The following is an 18,706-nucleotide window of genomic DNA, read 5'->3' as shown; positions in this document are numbered from 1 at the left end:
AATAATAAAATAATAAAATGAAATGAAAGAAGAGAAGAGAACAAAGAAAAAAATTATAAATGGAGGTAGTTACATGGGGACAACAATTTATGGTTAAATAACGAGAACGCCTGTTGAAAAGGGCTTGCTAACAAGCTGTCATATCAAAACTACAAATGAATAAAAAACACAAATCTTAGAGGAAAGAGAAAGCTTATATATTTATTTAGACATTTATTGGATAAAATTTTATCTTTTAAAATTAATTAATTAAAAAGTAGTCGTGAGAAACGCTGCTTTTCGGTTCGAAAATATGGTATAGTACCGACTAAAGATATGCTACCACAATCTGTGATGCAATAAAACAGACTCCCAAGTTATACAATTCTCAAACTCTTTTTGGATGGAATAGCTCCCAAGGTGTAAAGCAAATTTGAAAGAAAAAAATATAGAAATATTCGTGAGTGGAAAGCACTTTTTATTTGAACAGTATATAAAATGTATAACAGTTATATTTTTCACGTTTGACATAATTTGAAAATATTGAAAATTAAAGAAAGCAGAATGGAAATAAGAAGTCTTTGGAAGCAAAATAGTCTTATAATAGAATAAACTGAATTCCATTACAAAAATTACTATAAATAAAAAACTTGAACCTTTAAGGTGGGTATTCGAGTTTAAGCCTAGTACTAAGATCACGTTTTCGCACGAAAAACTGTTATACTCCATATAAAAAAAGTTAGCGCGGAATAAATGCGAAATATTTGTTTTGAGCACATATATTTATACAACCCTGGATTTTTCGCAAGAAAAAATAGGCAGGCATATTATTTCGCATAAATAAGTTAACATTCCTGGGATTGAGACCCTTTTTACGGAGATATATGAAGATATTCGTTTTTCGCAGAACTTAGTATTAGCATTAGCCGCGAAAATCGTCGTACAATTTTATACATTTTTTTACTGATTTAATTTTGGTTTTAGCGGCTAAACTCGAACTTAGTACTCACCTTTAGGTGAGGATACCTTAAAAAATCGGTCCTTAAATTTAGTAAGTCAAACTTATCAGTTTTCTTGGACAACCTGAATTGATCCATGACGCAATTATTTATAAGGTAGTCTTAATTCATCAGGTGACTTTAAAGTGCTCATTGTTGACATTTTGAGTTCTGTTGTTGTCAAAACATTACATTAAAATAGATGTACCATGAACTGAACTAAAATAACCGTTCCAATGTATTGCCACCTCTCTGATGTCTTATTATTCAGCAATAAATTATATACAGAATATAAGACAAAAACAAAGAGTCAATTTAGGATATAATTTAAAAATTTCGCATATTTTATTATTAAACATAACAAGAAAAAAATAAGAAGGCGGTAGAATTAGACTTCAACTTGTGGCGTTTCCTTTACACTCTTTTTTGCTTTCTTTTCTTCGACCATTAAGTCTTTCAAAATATCCTTCTTAGCTTCAAAATACTCGCGATACCATAGAATGTGGTCTTTCTTTTCCTTAGCTGTGATGAAGGGATTTTTAGATAGACCCACGCACACCAATTCCATAAAATGTCTAATGGGTCCACGATTGGGACACCAACCTTCCAAATGCTGTTCCAGAAAAATGTGTTCGGAAAAATCTACATCTGTTTCATCCAACCAATCTTGTTCGTTGTCAATTGGGAACCGCCAAACCTTGCCTTGTTCTGTCCACAAAGCAAGTTTTTCATAATAGTTTGAGGGTGGATGGCTAACTTGAAGTTTTAAAGATTGCCCTTCAAGATATGACCAGGTGGGCAGTATATCTTTAGAGTCGCTCAGATTAGTGGGGTCGGTGAATATACCCAATGGGTCACTGCCAAAAAGATTAACACTACCCGTGTAGGTAGCGGCTTCTCGATTGCGTTGCATTGGCCGTTTTTCTTTGGATGCATCTTTGCGGTATTGTTTTTGATTACCTTTAGCAGCAATTGAACGACGAACATATTCACTACGTGTCGGCGCCGAATCTTTAGGATATTGACGGCGATCTATTTTCATACCCACGATTAAGTCACTCAAACTTAATTCTGCTTCACCGTCCTTGGAATCTGGGGTAGATTTTGCATTATCCAGATTCGGTTTCTTACCCAGAAGTTTTGTCAGCAATTCAGACTCAGTTTTTTGTTTGTTTTCTTCTCCCAACATGGAAGCCACACGTTTCGCAGCAACAAATATATCTTTGGATTCGATCTTTTGCTTAATTTGCATTTTCTTTTTCTTGTTTGCTTCACCCGGTCGTGGAACAACATCGACATTTTTGCTCAAATTCATGTGATCATCCGTTTGCATAGAGGCCAAAAGGCGATTTAGCTTGGACGAAGCAGATTCTTCCGTTACTGCCGGTTCTTTAGGTTGTTTCGTTTTGGAATTTATAGAGCCCTTTTCATCATCAGAGGAATCATAATTACTAGAGTATTTTCTAATGCCGAGCAAGAAACGTGAAGTCACACCTCTGTAAATGGATATTCATTGACATATTTTCCGGTAATATCAACTACGACACTTACCTCAGTAATAATTCTTGCGTTTTGTATACATTCAACATTTTTGTATATTTGTTTTTTATTCAAGAATAGTAAAATATTTTAATATCTCCACAAGTTACATGACCAGCGAACATATGGTTTCTCGACAACAGCCCTTCGACATCCCGCTAAGGTAATCGATAATTCGTTATCGAGTGGAGATGCCTTTTTATCGATAATTATAGTTTAATGCAAACAAAAAGTGGAATTGTGTAAACACAACAATAGAGATTGTCGGTTGGCGGTATATATCATAAACTGCGTTCACACAAAAGGAATTATTGTGTGAACGTAGTTTACGAAAAATACTCATACCCATTTTTCTCTTACGGGGTGGTAAAATACGTTCACAATACGCCCGAAATATCTTCAAAGGCCGGTTTCAATTCAGACAATTTTAAAATTGTGTTGTTTTCAACATTTCTAAAAGGTTTGTTCAAATTTTTTAAACTAATAATAGTCAGCCAAGAATATATTATTCGAAAGCTGGCTTTTGCCCAAAAATGGTACCACGTAGATTCTCCTGATGAAAATCAAATCAATTTCGCGGATCCTGTTGATAGATACACATTCATGCCATATCTTGAAAATCGACTGTATCTGTGCTATTGAAATAAGCGATCGCAGCCAAACCATGTTCTTAGGGAATTTTAAATAAGTCTCCATAAATTAATTTTTGTTTTTCGTATTTGATATATATGCATTTAAAAATTGTGTGGTATAGTTTTATATAAATTATATATATTTGTAAAAAAAAAATAGAGAGAATGAGTAGGTCTTGTGTGTGTTATAAAATAAGAAGCTTTAAGCAAACTAGATTAGACCCAATTAATGTGATCATTTATAGAATTCGCTGTCTATACCCTTCAGAGAATAGAAATAAAAAAGCAAATGAATGTAATAAATGGCGGCATAGACATAACGACAGGAAGCGACTACTACTAGTTAAACATAAAAATGTTTTTATATAAGGCAGGGTTCTAAAAGGAATCGTTCTCGAGTATAAGGGAATTGAATGAAATTAATTTTAAAATAATAAAATTCGTTTTTCCACTGTTTTGCGGCATATGGGACATCCATCGATTTGATCACCACAATTCTGACATGTACCATGACCACAAAGGAAAACCATATTTTTCATACGATCGAAACAAACAGGACACATAGTCTGGAGAAAAATAAACAACAACAACAAAATATATAAATAGTAAACATCATAAATATATCTAGATATGTAAACCTACTTGTTCTTTTATATCCTGGAGCTGCTGTTTGAGTTTCTGAACATCATCCACTTGGAAATTGTTAACATTTGAAGGTGCCATAAGCACACTATTGCCTGTGTTATTTGGCGCCAGTATATTATTTTGGGCCTGAACATGATTATTATTGCCATTTGGTGTGGTGGTTACGGTATTATTCATTGCTACTCCATGACCAGAAGTGTTGATACCACATCCACTGACCAACATTGCTTGTGGTTTTTCATTTTCGTTGTGAGCATTGGGATTCTGTACCTAAAAATAATTTACTTTCGTTATTTTCCTTCGAAATCCAACTAAATGGGAGCAACTATACCTTTTCTATGCTACCTTCACCTCCACAACATAACGAGTATGGCATCATCTCATCAATTTGTGTACGACATAATACACACTTTTTCATAAGACCAGAACAATTCGAACAGGCGACCATATGACCACAGGGCTTGAAGAATACTGAGGCCCTGCGATCTGAACAAACTAAGCATTCATCGATTTTCTCTCGAGACGCCACGGTTTCACGGCATATAAGACATTTTTTAACTCGAGGTGCGCAATTATCGCAACAACAAACGTGACCACAAGGCTAAAAGATAAGATCACTCATAAATCAAATGTTCAAGTGATTATTTGGAAAGCTCACCTTAAACACAGTATCCCTCTTATAATCCGAACAAAGAAAGCATTCTTCAAGCGTAGAAACACTATTTGCCACATCTACCTTTGACGGAGCAGCCAAATTAAGAGATTGAGACAAGTCTTGTGATAGAGTATTCAAACCAGCATTGCTTGAACCCGATGATGCCATGGGTATATTGTTTGATGAAGCGTTTAAGCCAATTGTTTCAACTGCAGACAATGGCCTGGGACAAACAACAGTGGAGCCTGCGTTCGCTGCCAATGCACGGGCTCTTGAGCTCGTCCCTGCTACATTACCTGGCAATTCAGAGTCATCAGTTTTACGTTCGTTATAACATTTAACCAATGTTTTGCAGAGATTCGGATCAGGGCATAAATCTAAAGGCGTTTGTAATTTACGGTTCTTCAAAGTCAGGTCGGCACCATTAGCCGCCAGGAAACAAGCTATAGAAGCCGAAGCTTTCTTATTGTTGGGATTGCGAAGACCCATCAGCAGTTTTCCAAATCCTTCGACATCTTGCAGTTGCTTTAGCTGCGACAGAGTGTGGTGTCGCAAAGCTTCATGTAGTGGAGTATCGCCATCTTTATCAGGAATATTCAGATTAGCCCCTTCCTGAACTAGAAGCTTAACGATTTGTACATGTTGTCTTTCCACTGCTAGATGTAATGCAGTCTGTAAATTAACATTTTGCCTGTCCATATTTGCCTTTCCACTATGGACCAATAACTCGGCTATCTCCACATGATTGTTCAAAGCAGCCAGGTGCAATGCAGTATAACCATCGTCTTTTTTCTCTTCCACAATCCAAGGACGATTGGTTTTCGTAAGCAAAATTTTCATAGCACTGGGATTTCCTTTCAAGGAGGCATGGTGGAGAGCATTAAATCCATTGTTATTGGTCAAAGTAATGTCGGCTCCGTAATCGAGGAGCAAACTTAACATTTCATCGTGTTCCTTCGATATGGCGTCATGTAACGGAGTATCGCCCTCCGAATCTTGTAAACTGGGATGGCAGCCTAAGCCGAGTAAAGTTTTTACCACATTTAGATGACCTTTATTGACAGCTATGTGCAAGGCAGTCTGTCGTCGTTTATTACGGGCATTCAGATCGGCCCCTGCTTTCGATAGAAGCTCAATGACCGTAGGCTCATCACCGAAAGCTGCATGATGTACAGCCCGGTCACCATCTTTGTCTTCAATTTCCACATCTACGTTATGGCTGAGGAGGACATGAATGACCTCAATGTGTCCATTTTGACTTGCGGCTTGTAGTGCAGTGTGACCAGCAAAAACACCATTAACGTCAGCAATTGTGCTAATACTAGAAGATGAGGCGCTGGTGGCGACTGATTGAGCTGCAGCGGAAGATGAGCTACTTGCTGTCTGTATAGCTCCAGTAAGATATTCTTCACAACGAGCCTGACAATCAAAAGAAGACATTTTTAAAAGACTGGTTAAAATTACTTTCTCGTCAAAACTTACGGCATAACCGTTAGCGGCTGCTTTAACAAATTCTTCGGTGGCATCACCCGATACACTGGGCTCAAATAGTTTCTTTAATATTGCGGACAAACGTTCCCCGCTTGATATGACTGGAACACAGCTTCCATCAGCATTTGCGGAAGCTACCTTTGTAACTGCCATTGGATTATAAGTCCATGATGTGTTTCCAACCTCAATTTTCAAGTCATTGTCGTGGTAAACTTGTTGTACCCTTCCTACTTTGCCCAATGTTAGTTGCATGGCATCGGCCCATTCTCCATGGCCACGTTGTAGTTGTTTTATACTTTCAACATCCGAACAGATTTTAACGATATCACCCACTTGGAATTCTGGTGGAGCTGTTGTGGGTGAAGCTACCTTGGTAAGGACAGCCGGATTGAAGGTCCATCGATTGCCTGAATTATAGCCTACTACTATGTCATGGTCCTCATCAATACCCACAACCAAGCCGACATTATTCAAACATTCGAACATGCCATCGGTCCAACCACCATGACCATGTTGCAATGATTGCACAATTTCCAAATCCAAGTCCACAGTGACTTTATCGCCAATTTGAAATCCATGGGGTCCCTTGCCGGGACCATTTTCACCCAACAAAGGTAAGTGATCGCGGTATACAGTATTGCCCTTGGCATCATTAACCACCTATGAATTACAATAATCGACACAATGAATGTGATTTGTTCAAGAAATAAAGTGGTTGGTTACCTTTAGGTCAGCCATTCCTTCGAAACCAACGCGATACAAATTCTTCGCCCCATTATCCCACACCACATAGGCTGCGGAACGTGGTGATGCTGATGACCAATCTTGTACTTCATTCACTTTACCGCGACGACCAACACCACCATCTTGATCCTCCCATTGCCAATCAACTCCACGAACAACTCTAGCACCCGGAAATATACCACGCACAGCAACCTTTTTCGATTTGCGTCTAGGCTCCAACATTGTGCGCTCACCGCCTGGTGTCGCAATACGATAAAATCTATGTCTTAGATGATGCTTGTCTCCATGATAGCAAATTGAACAAAGATCATAATTCACACATTCGGCACACTTCCAACGAATTCCGAATATTGGTTGTTGGCGGCATGTATCACACATAGTACCATCGTGTTTAATACCAGTAGGTGCGCTATCCAAAATTCGCAAATCATATGCTCCTGCGCAGCGGTAATTGGCAGCAGTTCCATTGTCCCAGACAACAACTACTTCCTCAGATGATTCAAAATTACGAACGGTACCAACATGACCCTCACCACCGTCCTGGATAGTGGATTTGAAAAAATGCATCAATGAATAAGAATCATTTTCTATGGTAGTATCATTTATTAGTTTATAATGCAACTTGCAATATCTATGCTAGGGATACCGCAGTCGATATTGACTTTGGATAGTAGGCTTTTGATGTTGGCCAACATGAACTACTCGCAATTTGAAACCGAACTTTTGCTGGGAAACTTTTTAGAAACCAGATTATAATTTTCATCACTCTCTATGCCAAGAATGATTTCGAGATACAATATCAAAATGTTAACATATCCCTACTATTCCTACTGCCATATTGTTCGAAATATGTAATGGGATGTAATTGAAGTTTTGTTTAGCATAAGGCGAATGAGATCATATAGTGATGTGGAAATATCCATTTATATTTGGTTTATGATGATGCTTTCAATGCATACAAAACACTTCCTAGTAATAAAAAATTAATGACGGACAAAATTTTATTAAATTGCAAAACAATTACCCCAATCTACTGTCCAAAGAAAACATCATTATTTTAAATGGCAAACCTAAACCAAATACAATTATTGTCAATCAACCAAGCAGAATGTCGCCCATAAAGTCAAATGAAAGGTCAAGACAGTATACCATGCTAAATGAAAAATTTCTTTCCCACTTACCTGTTTTCCCCATTTCCAGTCGGGTCCTCGTATAACCCGTGAACCGACACCTTCCATGGCAAATCGCGTCTGCCTGTTTACGATATTCCCACCAGAAGTTCCAGATCCACCACCAACAACTTGAGCAGATGGGCCACCACCCCTTGAAGATGCTATTGCCGCTGGCACTCCAACGCCACCCACAGCTCCAGAGCTTCCGGAAGACGAAGCTCCAGTGGGAACGGACGGTACTAAAGATGACGTAGGGCCTGTACTTGCATCTTTGCTTGCTGGGGCCGAACAAGCCATTCAATTAAATTTCAGCTTCGAATAACAATGAGAAATACGAGTGTACAGATGATATGATTGTACACGACGTCTGTGTGTGTGTACTCTGTGAATTTTCACCAATTTGAGATTTAACAAATTGTTAACTACTTCACAATATATTTCAATAAAATTTTGTTCGTTATAATATCGACTTCTATTCTTTAATGTATTTATACATTTTCCTCCATTGCTATATGACGAAATTAAATTGTATTGACGATATTTATCAGGTGCAAAGAGAAATCTACTGTTTCCAGAGATGGTAAATGCCATTGATGGCATGGTACTAAATCAGTTATGAAACAGTACGGTACTTTTGTACTTATTGGGAAAGTAACACCAAAATAAATTAGTTCCAAAGTTATAAGCGGCATGGACTTTTAATGCCACCGTTATACAGTGGTTAACACACAAAGACCTGTTTTTCAAATTAATGAATTCGAGCCCAGAGTTTTTATTTCCTTTCTGCATTTTAACATTCTTGTTTCTTTCCTCAGATTATCATGATTTGGGATGGAAAGTGTAAATCATAAATTCAGTATAACGAAAGAGGTAAAATAGGAAAATATTATTTATCAAAACGTAAAATAAAAACTGTGCTTCTAAATTTGTTAAATTTTCTATTCGATTTGGCACATATATCACAATTGATTATATCGGTAAACAGATTTGGACTAGTGTTCGTATATTAGTGTATGAACTTAAAGAAGATTAAATAAGGTACCAAATGTTTCGTGGGGGTACTTAGCTTTACTCTAAAAGTATAAAAATGTCGACATTATCAAACCTGACTGTTTCCTTTTCTTATTTGATAATGCCGTTAAATTGATCTGTTGGCTGCGTAGATGTTACAACGAGCTACGATGTTTGTCGTAAGTGTGTTAAATAACGACGTATAGTTAAGGCCGATTTATATTCGGTTTGCGCGCTTTGAAATATAAAAACAAAACAAGCTCATTCATGTTAAATCTTAACATTTATATTGAGAAACCAGTTGAATAAAATTATCTGCTTAAAAAGTGTTATTTTACTCCAAAAACGATGAAATGTGTGCAAAAAAAGTGAGTGCTGTGAAATTAGAAGTGCAAAAATATACGTTCATTTATTAAATTATATTCATATACATAATTATATAATAATTATATTCATATATATTCATAATAATTTACTGGCAATTTATCGAAGGAATTCGTATGGTAATAATTTATTTATTCATTTATTTAATCAACCAACGCCCTATAGGACAACATGTTGATATAATTTAGTACAATTTGGGAAAAATTGACTTAAAACTAACTATTAAACCTAATGCATTAACTTTGTCATTCAGTTTGTAACACATTGAAATATTGGTGTCACTGGGTCGTGGTGAAATTTTTTTTTTTTTTTTTTTTTTTTTTTTTTTTTGTATTTATTAGTATTTTTGAGAAAAATAATTACAAAACATAGCTCTACTTCGTCTCTGCGCCATTAGGCATTATAGAGACTGACTTGGTAATATATACATATGTTTATGTGTTCATTAACTAATAAATATTATCAAAGAATACAAATCATTTAACAAAAATTCATTATATAAAACTGATATATTTTATAATACAAACATTATATCAGGAGCTCATCAATGCGTTCTAGTAAGTATTTTTTCAGACTAGTTTTAAAAACAGAAAGATTTTCAATCTCTTTTAAATTAAGCGGTAGATCATTAAAATATTTACAACCAAGATGATCAATACGCTGCCTGGTTGTTTCAGATTGACAAAATGCAACTTTTAAATTCTGAGTCGAACTAGCATAATTTCCGTCCGTCTGTGGAAATTATGCTAACTTCCGAACGGAACAAGCTATCGACCTGAAACTTGGCACAAGTAGTTGTTATTTATGTAAGTCGGATGCTATTGCAAATGGGCCATATTACGTATAGCCCCCATATAAACCGACGTTAAGATTTGGTTTGTGGAACCTCTACTGTACGTGGTGTTAGTCTAACACCCATGCTAAAATTGGTCCATATCGGTCCAAAATTATATATAGCCCCAATATAAACCGATCCCCACATTTTTGATCCTCCTGGGGGAGCAAATTTTATCCGATCCGGTTGAAATTTTGTACGTTGCAAAAACTGGTCCATGTCGTTCCATAATTATATATATATATATCCCCCATATAAACCGATCTCCAGATTTTAACTCTGGAGCCTCTTGAACTTGGTACATGGTATTAGTTTATGGTCTCTATCAACCATGCAAAAATTATTCCCCAATCACACAAAAATTGGTCCATATCGGTTCAAAATTGTATATAGCCCCATATAAAGCGATTCCCATATTTCAATTCCTCATCTCTAATTACCGCGCTAAAGTTCATAGCGGTTCGTTATTGTTTGTTGACTTCCCCATATATATACCGGTCAAGAAATGAATTATATACTTATGTAATCTGCTTTGTTTTGTCTAATATATACCACGCATGGACTAACTTACAATTTAGAAGACGCTGTTAAGATGTTTTAAGATACCTTGTCATCCGTAAGTATTGCCGCAATCCAAGTAATTCGATTGTGGATGACAGTCTTTAGTAGAAGTTTCTACGCAATCCATTGTGGAGGGTACATAAGATTCGGCCTGTCCGAATTTACGGCCGTATATACTTGTTTGTAGGCATATAGGACCCAAATTGAGTTATCTTTCCCAGCCAGATCTATACTAAAGACTATGGAAAAGTTCATTTGCCCGAACGGAAACATGTATAGATTTGTATCTGGCGGTTTCTTTTCAATGACTCGAACAAGATACAAACATGTTATAAATACTTACATTTACCTGATGAAATAAAAGCCACATATATTCAGAGCTGAAAATGCAAGTTTTCATAACGGAACATAACCGCTTCAACAATATATTAGTTCAGTTAAGTCTATTGTAAAGTAAATTTGTTCTTTTGTAGATAGTGGCAAATAAACAAGGACAAAGAGGACACATTCATTAATAAAAATACTTAGTTTGTAATGACTGGATAACAGAAACAAAATTGGCTGGGATAATTAAGTATTTACAGGTTTTTCATTTGGAAATATTTGTCATCTATAAAACGGCAAAATTGCACTAAAGGTTTGAATTTCTGCACACTTTGTGCTAGAGCCATATTAGGCAAATTTACTGTAAGTACGGAAAATAAATGACCAAATACAACCGCATCCAATTCACAAGGCTGTTCTCCATAGAAATAGGGTCCATCAATTTCACTTAGTTTAAAATTTAAAGTTTCACAGCATTTTTCCACCTTCTCCATAACATCTTCAATCTCCATATCGTGCCACTCATATACTTTAAGTAATTTCTTTGCGTGTTGTTTCTTTGACCAATTTTGTATTTTATTCAGAGGCCAGGGAAAAACGCACCCGTTCCGAGGACATGTGATTTCCTCATACACACGTGGTACCATGAAACTAAGGTAGATTTCCGCCATTGTAAATATATTTTCAGTTAGTGACACATAAGTACGCATCTCGGCCTTTTCGTCTTCATCCAACCACTGTCCTATAGCACCACTTTTGTGTTCCACAAAGTTAACAATGGGTTCAAATTCGGCGAAAACAAAAGCACCACATTGCAGTACTGGTAATTTGGTCATTCGGCCTCCGGGGGACATGAATTCAGCATTAGCACAAGATCTTACTTCGAATGGCAGGTTGCACATCTTCAGGTAAGCCTTTACCGCAAGGCAACTGGAGTTCTCGGCCAATAATATCTGTTCGGCTTCATATGGCTGATAGAGAGTGGCGTTTTCCCATGGCTCACTCATCTTTTCCTTTGTGTTATATTCGACTAGTAATTGTGATGTATGCATTACAGATGGTCATTTAAAGGATATTTAGCTCTCAGTGTCCCGTGCGCGCTTACACAATAATTTATAAGTCCTTCTGGATGAAAATAAAACGATGACGAAAGTGTCGGAACAGATGTAAACAAATCTCGATTATTGTGTAACGTATAGTAGACGAGAGAGAGTGCCACAACACATCATTGATGGCAGTCGACAGGCGAACAATTTGATACAGATGACGAGAAAAAATCGCCGGGTCGCGCAGTCGATAATGTTGGGCGAATGATTTGTATTCGATAATTAATTAAAATCTATCTATTTAAATTTAAGAAATTGCTTAGAATTATTTTATTTACTGCCGAAAAGTTGTTTCCATTTTATTTACCTAGTGATACTGATGTACTGGCGTCTGGCTGCCAATGTTTTTATTCTTGATATCTGAAAAAATGTCACTTTATTCCATATTGTATTTGGACAATTTTTCACCAACATACCTTTATAGCTCACATCACATTAGGCTCGAAATCTAAATAAGCAATTTAAAATCCACTTTTATTAGATTTCGAGCCTAAGGTATGAGGTATATAAGTCAATTTGAAATCCCTTTTTTATATGGCAAATGACAGTTGAAATCTAGTTAAAGTGGATCTTGGAAGTTAAATGTGTATGAGGTATTAAGTTCGCTTTTCACGTTGAAATTTTCGCGTTTACTTTATTAAAACAGACCAATATAAAGCAGATATATGCTGGCAGGTGTTATATTATATACAGGAAGGGTCATTTTGTTTGTCAACCCACTTATTTTGTTAAATTGTTTTTTATTTCAATTTTCGCATTATTCTGTTATGGAAGCGTTGTAAAATTTATGTGAAGTATACTGTAATTCAAAATTGTTCCGTATTTGCCGCAAAAAAAAAATCATAATTTCACTCTATTCTTTAAATCTCTTTTTTTATATTAATAAAGGGTGATACGGTCAAAATTTGGTCAATATAAGCTTGACGTATTTCTTTCAATTTTGCATTTAAAAACCCTGAACACCCCTCATTTTGAAGGTGTGTGTGTAGAATGTTGCTCCTATTTTGATTTTGGAATTCATTCTTCAGTTGTCAAAATGCCGTCCAAGCAAGAAGAGCAGCGTATCAAAATTTTGCTCGCGCATCGCGAAAATCCGAGCTACTCGCACGCAAAGCTGGCAAAATCGCTAAAAGTTGCCAAATCAACCGTTACAAATGTAATTAAAGTGTTTGGGGAAAGTTTGTCGACAGCCAGGAAGTCTGGATCGGGGGGAAATCGAAAACCGGAAGCCGCTGAGACGACAAAGAGAGTTGCCGGTAGTTTCAAGCGAAACCCTAACCTCTCTCTCCGAGATGCCGCAAATAAGCTGGGTGTATCGTCTACAACCGTGCATCGAGCCAAAAAACGAGCCCGGACTATCGACATACAAGAAGGTAGTGACTCCAAATCGCGATGATAAACAAAATACGACGGCCAAAGCGCGATCCCGGAGGTTGCTGACGAAGTTTGACTGCGTGGTAATGGACGACGAAACCTACGTCAAAGCCGAATACAAGCAGCTTCCGGGACAGGAGATTTATACGGCAAAAGGAAGGGGAAAGGTAACAGATATTTTCAAGCACATAAAACTGTCAAAGTTCGCAAAGAAATATCTGGTTTGGCAAGCCATCTGTACCTGTGGCTTGAAAAGCAGCATTTTCATAGCTTCCGGGACTGTCAACCAAGAAATTTACGTGAAAGAGTGTTTGAATAAACGTCTGCTGCCTTTCCTGAAGAAACACGGTTGTTCCGTACTGTTTTGGCCGGATTTGGCATCTTGCCATTACGGTAAAAAGGCCATGGAGTGGTACGCCGCCAACAACGTGCAGGTGGTTCCCAAGGTCAAGAATCCTCCCAACACGCCAGAGCTCCGCCCAATTGAGAAGTACTGGGCTATTGTCAAGCGGAACCTAAAGAAGACCAAAAAACTGCTCAAGGTAAACTGGCTTTCTGCGGCGAAGAAGGTGGACAAGGTGGCTGTACAAAATCTGATGGCAGGTGTCAAGCGTGAGGCCCGGCAATACGGATTTGGAAAAGCGAAAGCCTAACTGAATATTTTTCCTGAATTTTATACTAATTGAACTTGAAAAAGAAATTCAATTTGATTTTTTAAATAAACAATTTCACCGATATACACGCGTTTTCCCTTGACCAAATTTTGACCGTATCAACCTTTAATCTCGCTTTTGATGCTATGTCAATCTCGAAAAAGCGATATTTCAAGCATAGTGTTGACGTGGTATAAAAATTCTCCTACCGACGATTGCTTTCGATGAGTTTAGGCGTTGAGCGTTAATTACGTCCAAATTTAGAAAAGCGACTATGTTCGAATTTCTATTTGATTGCAAGAGGTACTCGTATTCGGTATCAACTATCAATATAAACACTTAAAAAAATTGATGCGAGAACCCGACGGACGGTGCTAAAACAAAAGACATAAATTGAGTTAAGTGAATAAAACTGTTGCTATAAATAATTAACAACTTGACTGTTGTAAGAAGGGTCTGAGGCAAGCATCGATAAATCCACAGGGTGTTAGAACTGAGTTCCAAAAGAAGTAGGTTAAAATTAATCTCGTAGAAATAGATATAAAAATGTCAAATAACACGGTTTCGGTGTTATTTGACAACAATACAATGGAAAAAAGTAATGAAGGAAATGGAGAGACGGTGTGTGACGATGCCCCACGAGAAGCTTTGGTAAATTTTTGATCAATGAAAAATTTCAATTTTAATCTAGATGTTTTTCTAATCTGGATTACAGATAGCTACTGCGGTTAATTTTCTAACCAATTCCAAAGTACGCCATACTACACTATTACAAAAACAACAGTTTTTGCGGTCCAAAGGTCTAACTGAAAAAGAGATACAGATAGCTTGCGAGAGGAGCGGAGTTTTTACACAGGATCCGAATGCTCCAACTGTTATTAATATGGGTATAAATGCCACACAAACCCATGCACAATTAGCGATACAACCAACCAGACCTACTGCCTTGGGTAGGCTTAAAGAGATATTAAATTCTATGGCTCTTTTGGGAGGAGTAGCCTATGCCATATACTCTTTTTGGAAAGTATGTTGTACACCTTGTAATTGTATTTGGATAAAAAACAAACATGTTTTGTCTTTTTACCATTTTGACAGAAATTCTTAGAGCCATTTTTATTCGGAACAAGAAAAAAGAAGTCCACAGATGAAGTTTTATCGGATATCGACAAAAAGGTTGACACTCGTATAGGGGAGGTTAAAACTGAGCTGACCCAAGTCAAAGAGTCTCTAGCCAGGGAGCAGCGTGATCAAACCCAACAATTTATGCGAGAATTTAATCAATTCAAGAGCGATTTGGAGGCTATAAAGGGTTTATTATTAAATCGTAAACAATTTGCTTCACCACTGGTAACCGGAGTTGGGGGACCTTCCATTCCTGCATGGCAATTGTCCTCATCATCTCCTCATCACCTAAGGCATCATAAAGACAGTCAATCGGATGACAATGAAAAGATCGATGATGTAGGCTCTGGTTCAGGCTCATCCGAAACTGAAGTTGTTACCAAAAACAGTGATTCCAGCTTAGAAATTATGTAAAATCTTAGATAGGTTTAGACTCCCTAAAGATATACACTATATGATTTATGTTTGTCGAAAAAAAAAAACATTACAAGTGATTGGTAGCATTTCCAAGGAGAAACGTTCTGCTTAGAATAAAGACAAAGAGATTATTTCCAAAGTAAATAGATAATCCGATAAGATTGTGTTTATGACAAAACACAAAGTTAAATTACTCACGTGTTTTATGGTTGTCTCTTTATTTGTGGTGGATTTTGTGCATTGTACATTACTTTTATTTAATTTTGCATTAAAAAGCGTTTCGTTTTAGTATATCTCTCTTGTATTCCTATGATTTTTTTTTTATATTGTTTAAGTAAGTTTCATTCAATATTGGTTTATAACTAACAAATGTTAACCAAAAGTTTTCTAAAAAGAATTTAGTTTGATGTCCATGCTAAACCCTAAATAATTCTGAAATGGACGTATTTTTATGACAAGCCTAATATGTGCTTCCGAATGTACCCCGTCTGTATGCGATTTTTTTTTTTGAAACTAGTCGCCGCCATAAATTATGTTTTTTTTTTCCTTAAATATGTACTTTATTTTATTTTAGTTTAAATGCCTCTTAAAATACAAGGTCCTTGTTAAAAATGAGCTATTAAATATAAGAGTTTTTTTTTTTGGTGTGTTATTCATTAAAAAATGTACAAATAATTGTTTTATAGTCTTATTCTATTTGTCGTTTCTTCCATTGCCATATAATTGTGAACTCCATGAACATTTTGGTCTAGACTATATATGAGATCGAATCAAAATCACATTTTAATCCGATCTAGACTACTTTTTGGTCCATGGATAAAAGGTTTAAATTTATTTACAACCTCCGTACATACATATGGAGATGTTGTCAAAGTGTCAAAATTTTATTTCTATAGAAAATTTTGACAAAATTTTATTTTTACAGAAAATTTTGCCTAAATTTTATTTTATTTTTAAAAAATTGTCCAAATATTATTTCTAGAGAAAATTTTCCCAAAATTTTATTTTTATAGAAAATGTCAAAATTTTATATCTATAGAAAATTTTGCCAAAATTTTATTTCTGTAGAAAATTTTGCCAACATTTATTTTTAATTCTAGATAGCTATCTCCCATAGCATGGGAATCGATATTGTTCTGAAACCGATTATGTTTATAAATTGGTGAAGGTGGTTAAGTGGTTAATCGATCTAGCCATGTTTGGCCGCCTCTTGATATTCAAACGAATAGAGATTTCCGGATTTGAATCCGTATGTGTATTTTTCATCCTGTATGTGTATTTTTCATTCGATACCGATGTCGTTAGCATTAACAATTGAACAATAACACAAAATTTGATTTCTAGGGACCGTGGAATCTTACTTTTGATCTGAATCGCTTTAAATCCGGTACGTAAGTATCATTTATCCATTTGAAACTAAATGGATGATATTGATTCAATCCTGTCGATATTTAAAACAATATGGCTAATCTATATATGAATCACTCTTTTGATATGACCTTTATGTGCGCTAGAAGCTAATTTATCCATCTCACCATGCGAAGACAATCCTTTTGTTCCCTTGCCACTCTTTTTAAAAAATATTTGATAAATACATACTTTGGATTTTTTAACTACATTTTTTATTTTTATTAATATTTTTCGAATATTGAATTATTGTTTATAGTTTAACAAAAAAATGTTTGGTCTTATATCTACGATTTTCAATCAATTTTGCTAAAAATTGTGGTATTTGTGTTTGTTTGTTATTATGCATTTTATAATACTATATCTGGCTGTTAGACGATGGTTTGCATTTTATGTGTAGCATGTATGATATAGGGTAATAAGTTGAGTTTTAGATTTCTGTTTCGCAATGAAAATTCAAAAGTGTAAAAATCATATATTATATATGAATTATTTAGATCTTTTATTTTTTACCCAATATTAGCCTTTATGATTGTCACTGACAAACATGAACATGGGACCCTCTTATGAATACAAACAAATATAAATTTTATAAACTCACATACATATCACTCACATTGTTATATAAAAAGTGAAAATTTGGAAATGTAATATGTCCGACTTTCGAGTTGACAAAATTTTCTATAAAAATAAAAATTTGCTATATAAATAAAATTTTGACAAAATTTTCTATAGAAAAAAAATTCTATAGAATAAAATTTTGAAAAATTTTCTATAGAAATAAAAAACTGATAAAATTTTCTGTAGAAATAAAATTTTGACCAAATTTTCTATAGAAATAAAATTTTGACCAAATTTTCTATAGAAATACAATTTTGACAAAATTTTCTATAGAAATAACATTTTGACAAAATTTTCTATAGAAATAAAATTTTGACAAAAATTTCTATAGAAATAAAATTTTGAAAAATATTTCTATAGAAATTACATTTTGACAAAATTCTCTATAGAAATCAAATTTTGACAAAATTTTCTATGGAAATAAAATTTTGACAAAATATTCTATAGAAATAAAATTTTGACAAAATAAAAATTTTGACAAAATTTTCTATAGAAATAAAATTTTCACAAGAATTTTCTACAGAAATAAAATTTTGACAAAATTTTCTATATAAATAAAATTTTGACAAATTTTCCATAGATATACAATTTTGACAAAAATTTCTATGGAAATAAAAATTTAACAAAATTTTCTATAGAAATGAAATTTTGACAAAATTTTCTATAGAAATGAAATTTCGACAAAATTTTCTATGGAAATAAAAATTTGACAAAATTTTCTATAAATATAAAATTTTTTCAAAAATTTCTATAGAAATAAAATTTTGTCAAAAATTTCTATAGACGTAAAATTTTGACAAAATTTTCCATAGAATTAAAATTTTGACAAAATTTCCCATAGAATTAACATTTTGACAAAATTTTCTATAGAAATAAAATTTTGACAAAATTTTCTATAGAAATAAAATTTTGATAAAATTTTCTATAGAAATAAAATTTTGTTAAAATTTTCCATAGAATTAAAATTTTGACGAAATTTTCTATAGAAAAAAAATTTTCATGAAATTTTCTATAGAAATAAAATTTTGACGAAATT

The 18,706-nt window shown here is 34.7% G+C and overlaps 4 protein-coding genes across 4 annotated transcripts; 1 reads left to right on the top strand and 3 right to left on the bottom strand.

Annotated features, from left to right (window-relative positions):
• Positions 1-1,291: 1,291 nt before the first annotated feature.
• mRpS31 (mitochondrial ribosomal protein S31) lies at positions 1,292-2,687 on the bottom strand. Its single transcript, XM_075308537.1, has 2 exons — positions 2,529-2,687; positions 1,292-2,473 (listed from the first exon to the last, which is right to left on the bottom strand). The coding sequence occupies exons 1-2, from the start codon at positions 2,564-2,566 to the stop codon at positions 1,366-1,368; spliced, it is 1,146 nt and encodes a 381-aa protein (XP_075164652.1). The 5' UTR covers positions 2,567-2,687; the 3' UTR covers positions 1,292-1,365.
• Positions 2,688-3,267: 580 nt separating this feature from the next.
• Positions 3,268-8,434, bottom strand: mib1 (E3 ubiquitin-protein ligase mind bomb 1). Its single transcript, XM_075308533.1, has 7 exons — positions 7,865-8,434; positions 6,663-7,223; positions 5,931-6,599; positions 4,452-5,867; positions 4,125-4,394; positions 3,791-4,063; positions 3,268-3,714 (listed from the first exon to the last, which is right to left on the bottom strand). The coding sequence occupies exons 1-7, from the start codon at positions 8,150-8,152 to the stop codon at positions 3,574-3,576; spliced, it is 3,618 nt and encodes a 1,205-aa protein (XP_075164648.1). The 5' UTR covers positions 8,153-8,434; the 3' UTR covers positions 3,268-3,573.
• A 2,585-nt stretch (positions 8,435-11,019) lies between these two features.
• LOC142234483 (metaxin-2) lies at positions 11,020-12,138 on the bottom strand. The gene has a single exon (XM_075305639.1). The coding sequence runs from the start codon at positions 12,020-12,022 to the stop codon at positions 11,225-11,227; it is 798 nt and encodes a 265-aa protein (XP_075161754.1). The 5' UTR covers positions 12,023-12,138; the 3' UTR covers positions 11,020-11,224.
• Positions 12,139-14,435: 2,297 nt separating this feature from the next.
• Pex14 (peroxisomal biogenesis factor 14) lies at positions 14,436-16,257 on the top strand. Its single transcript, XM_075304613.1, has 3 exons — positions 14,436-14,754; positions 14,819-15,127; positions 15,199-16,257. Exons 1-3 carry the CDS (start codon positions 14,650-14,652, stop codon positions 15,637-15,639), a joined length of 855 nt encoding a protein of 284 aa, XP_075160728.1. The 5' UTR covers positions 14,436-14,649; the 3' UTR covers positions 15,640-16,257.
• Positions 16,258-18,706: the final 2,449 nt, after the last annotated feature.

Source organism: Haematobia irritans, chromosome 4 (genome assembly GCF_050003625.1).
Source record: "Haematobia irritans isolate KBUSLIRL chromosome 4, ASM5000362v1, whole genome shotgun sequence".
Lineage (NCBI taxonomy): Eukaryota > Metazoa > Arthropoda > Insecta > Diptera > Muscidae > Haematobia > Haematobia irritans.
This window is presented reverse-complemented; position numbering and strand designations above follow the sequence as displayed.

Excerpts from the sequence above, each read along its gene's own strand:
- mRpS31 (XM_075308537.1), bottom strand. The coding sequence starts at position 2,566 with ATGTTGAATGTATACAAAACGCAAGAATTATTACTGAG. Across the intron at positions 2,474-2,528 it reads ACGCAAGAATTATTACTGAG|AGGTGTGACTTCACGTTTCT; the intron begins GTAAGTGTCGTA and ends ATCCATTTACAG.
- mib1 (XM_075308533.1), bottom strand. The coding sequence starts at position 8,152 with ATGGCTTGTTCGGCCCCAGCAAGCAAAGATGCAAGTACAGGCCCTACG. Across the intron at positions 7,224-7,864 it reads ACTGGAAATGGGGAAAACAG|GACGGTGGTGAGGGTCATGT; the intron begins GTAAGTGGGAAA and ends TCCACTATCCAG. Across the intron at positions 6,600-6,662 it reads AAGGAATGGCTGACCTAAAG|GTGGTTAATGATGCCAAGGG; the intron begins GTAACCAACCAC and ends TGTAATTCATAG.
- LOC142234483 (XM_075305639.1), bottom strand. The coding sequence starts at position 12,022 with ATGCATACATCACAATTACTAGTCGAATATAACACAAAGGAAAAGATG.
- Pex14 (XM_075304613.1), top strand. The coding sequence starts at position 14,650 with ATGTCAAATAACACGGTTTCGGTGTTATTTGACAACAATACAATGGAA. Across the intron at positions 14,755-14,818 it reads ATGCCCCACGAGAAGCTTTG|ATAGCTACTGCGGTTAATTT; the intron begins GTAAATTTTTGA and ends TCTGGATTACAG. Across the intron at positions 15,128-15,198 it reads CCATATACTCTTTTTGGAAA|AAATTCTTAGAGCCATTTTT; the intron begins GTATGTTGTACA and ends CCATTTTGACAG.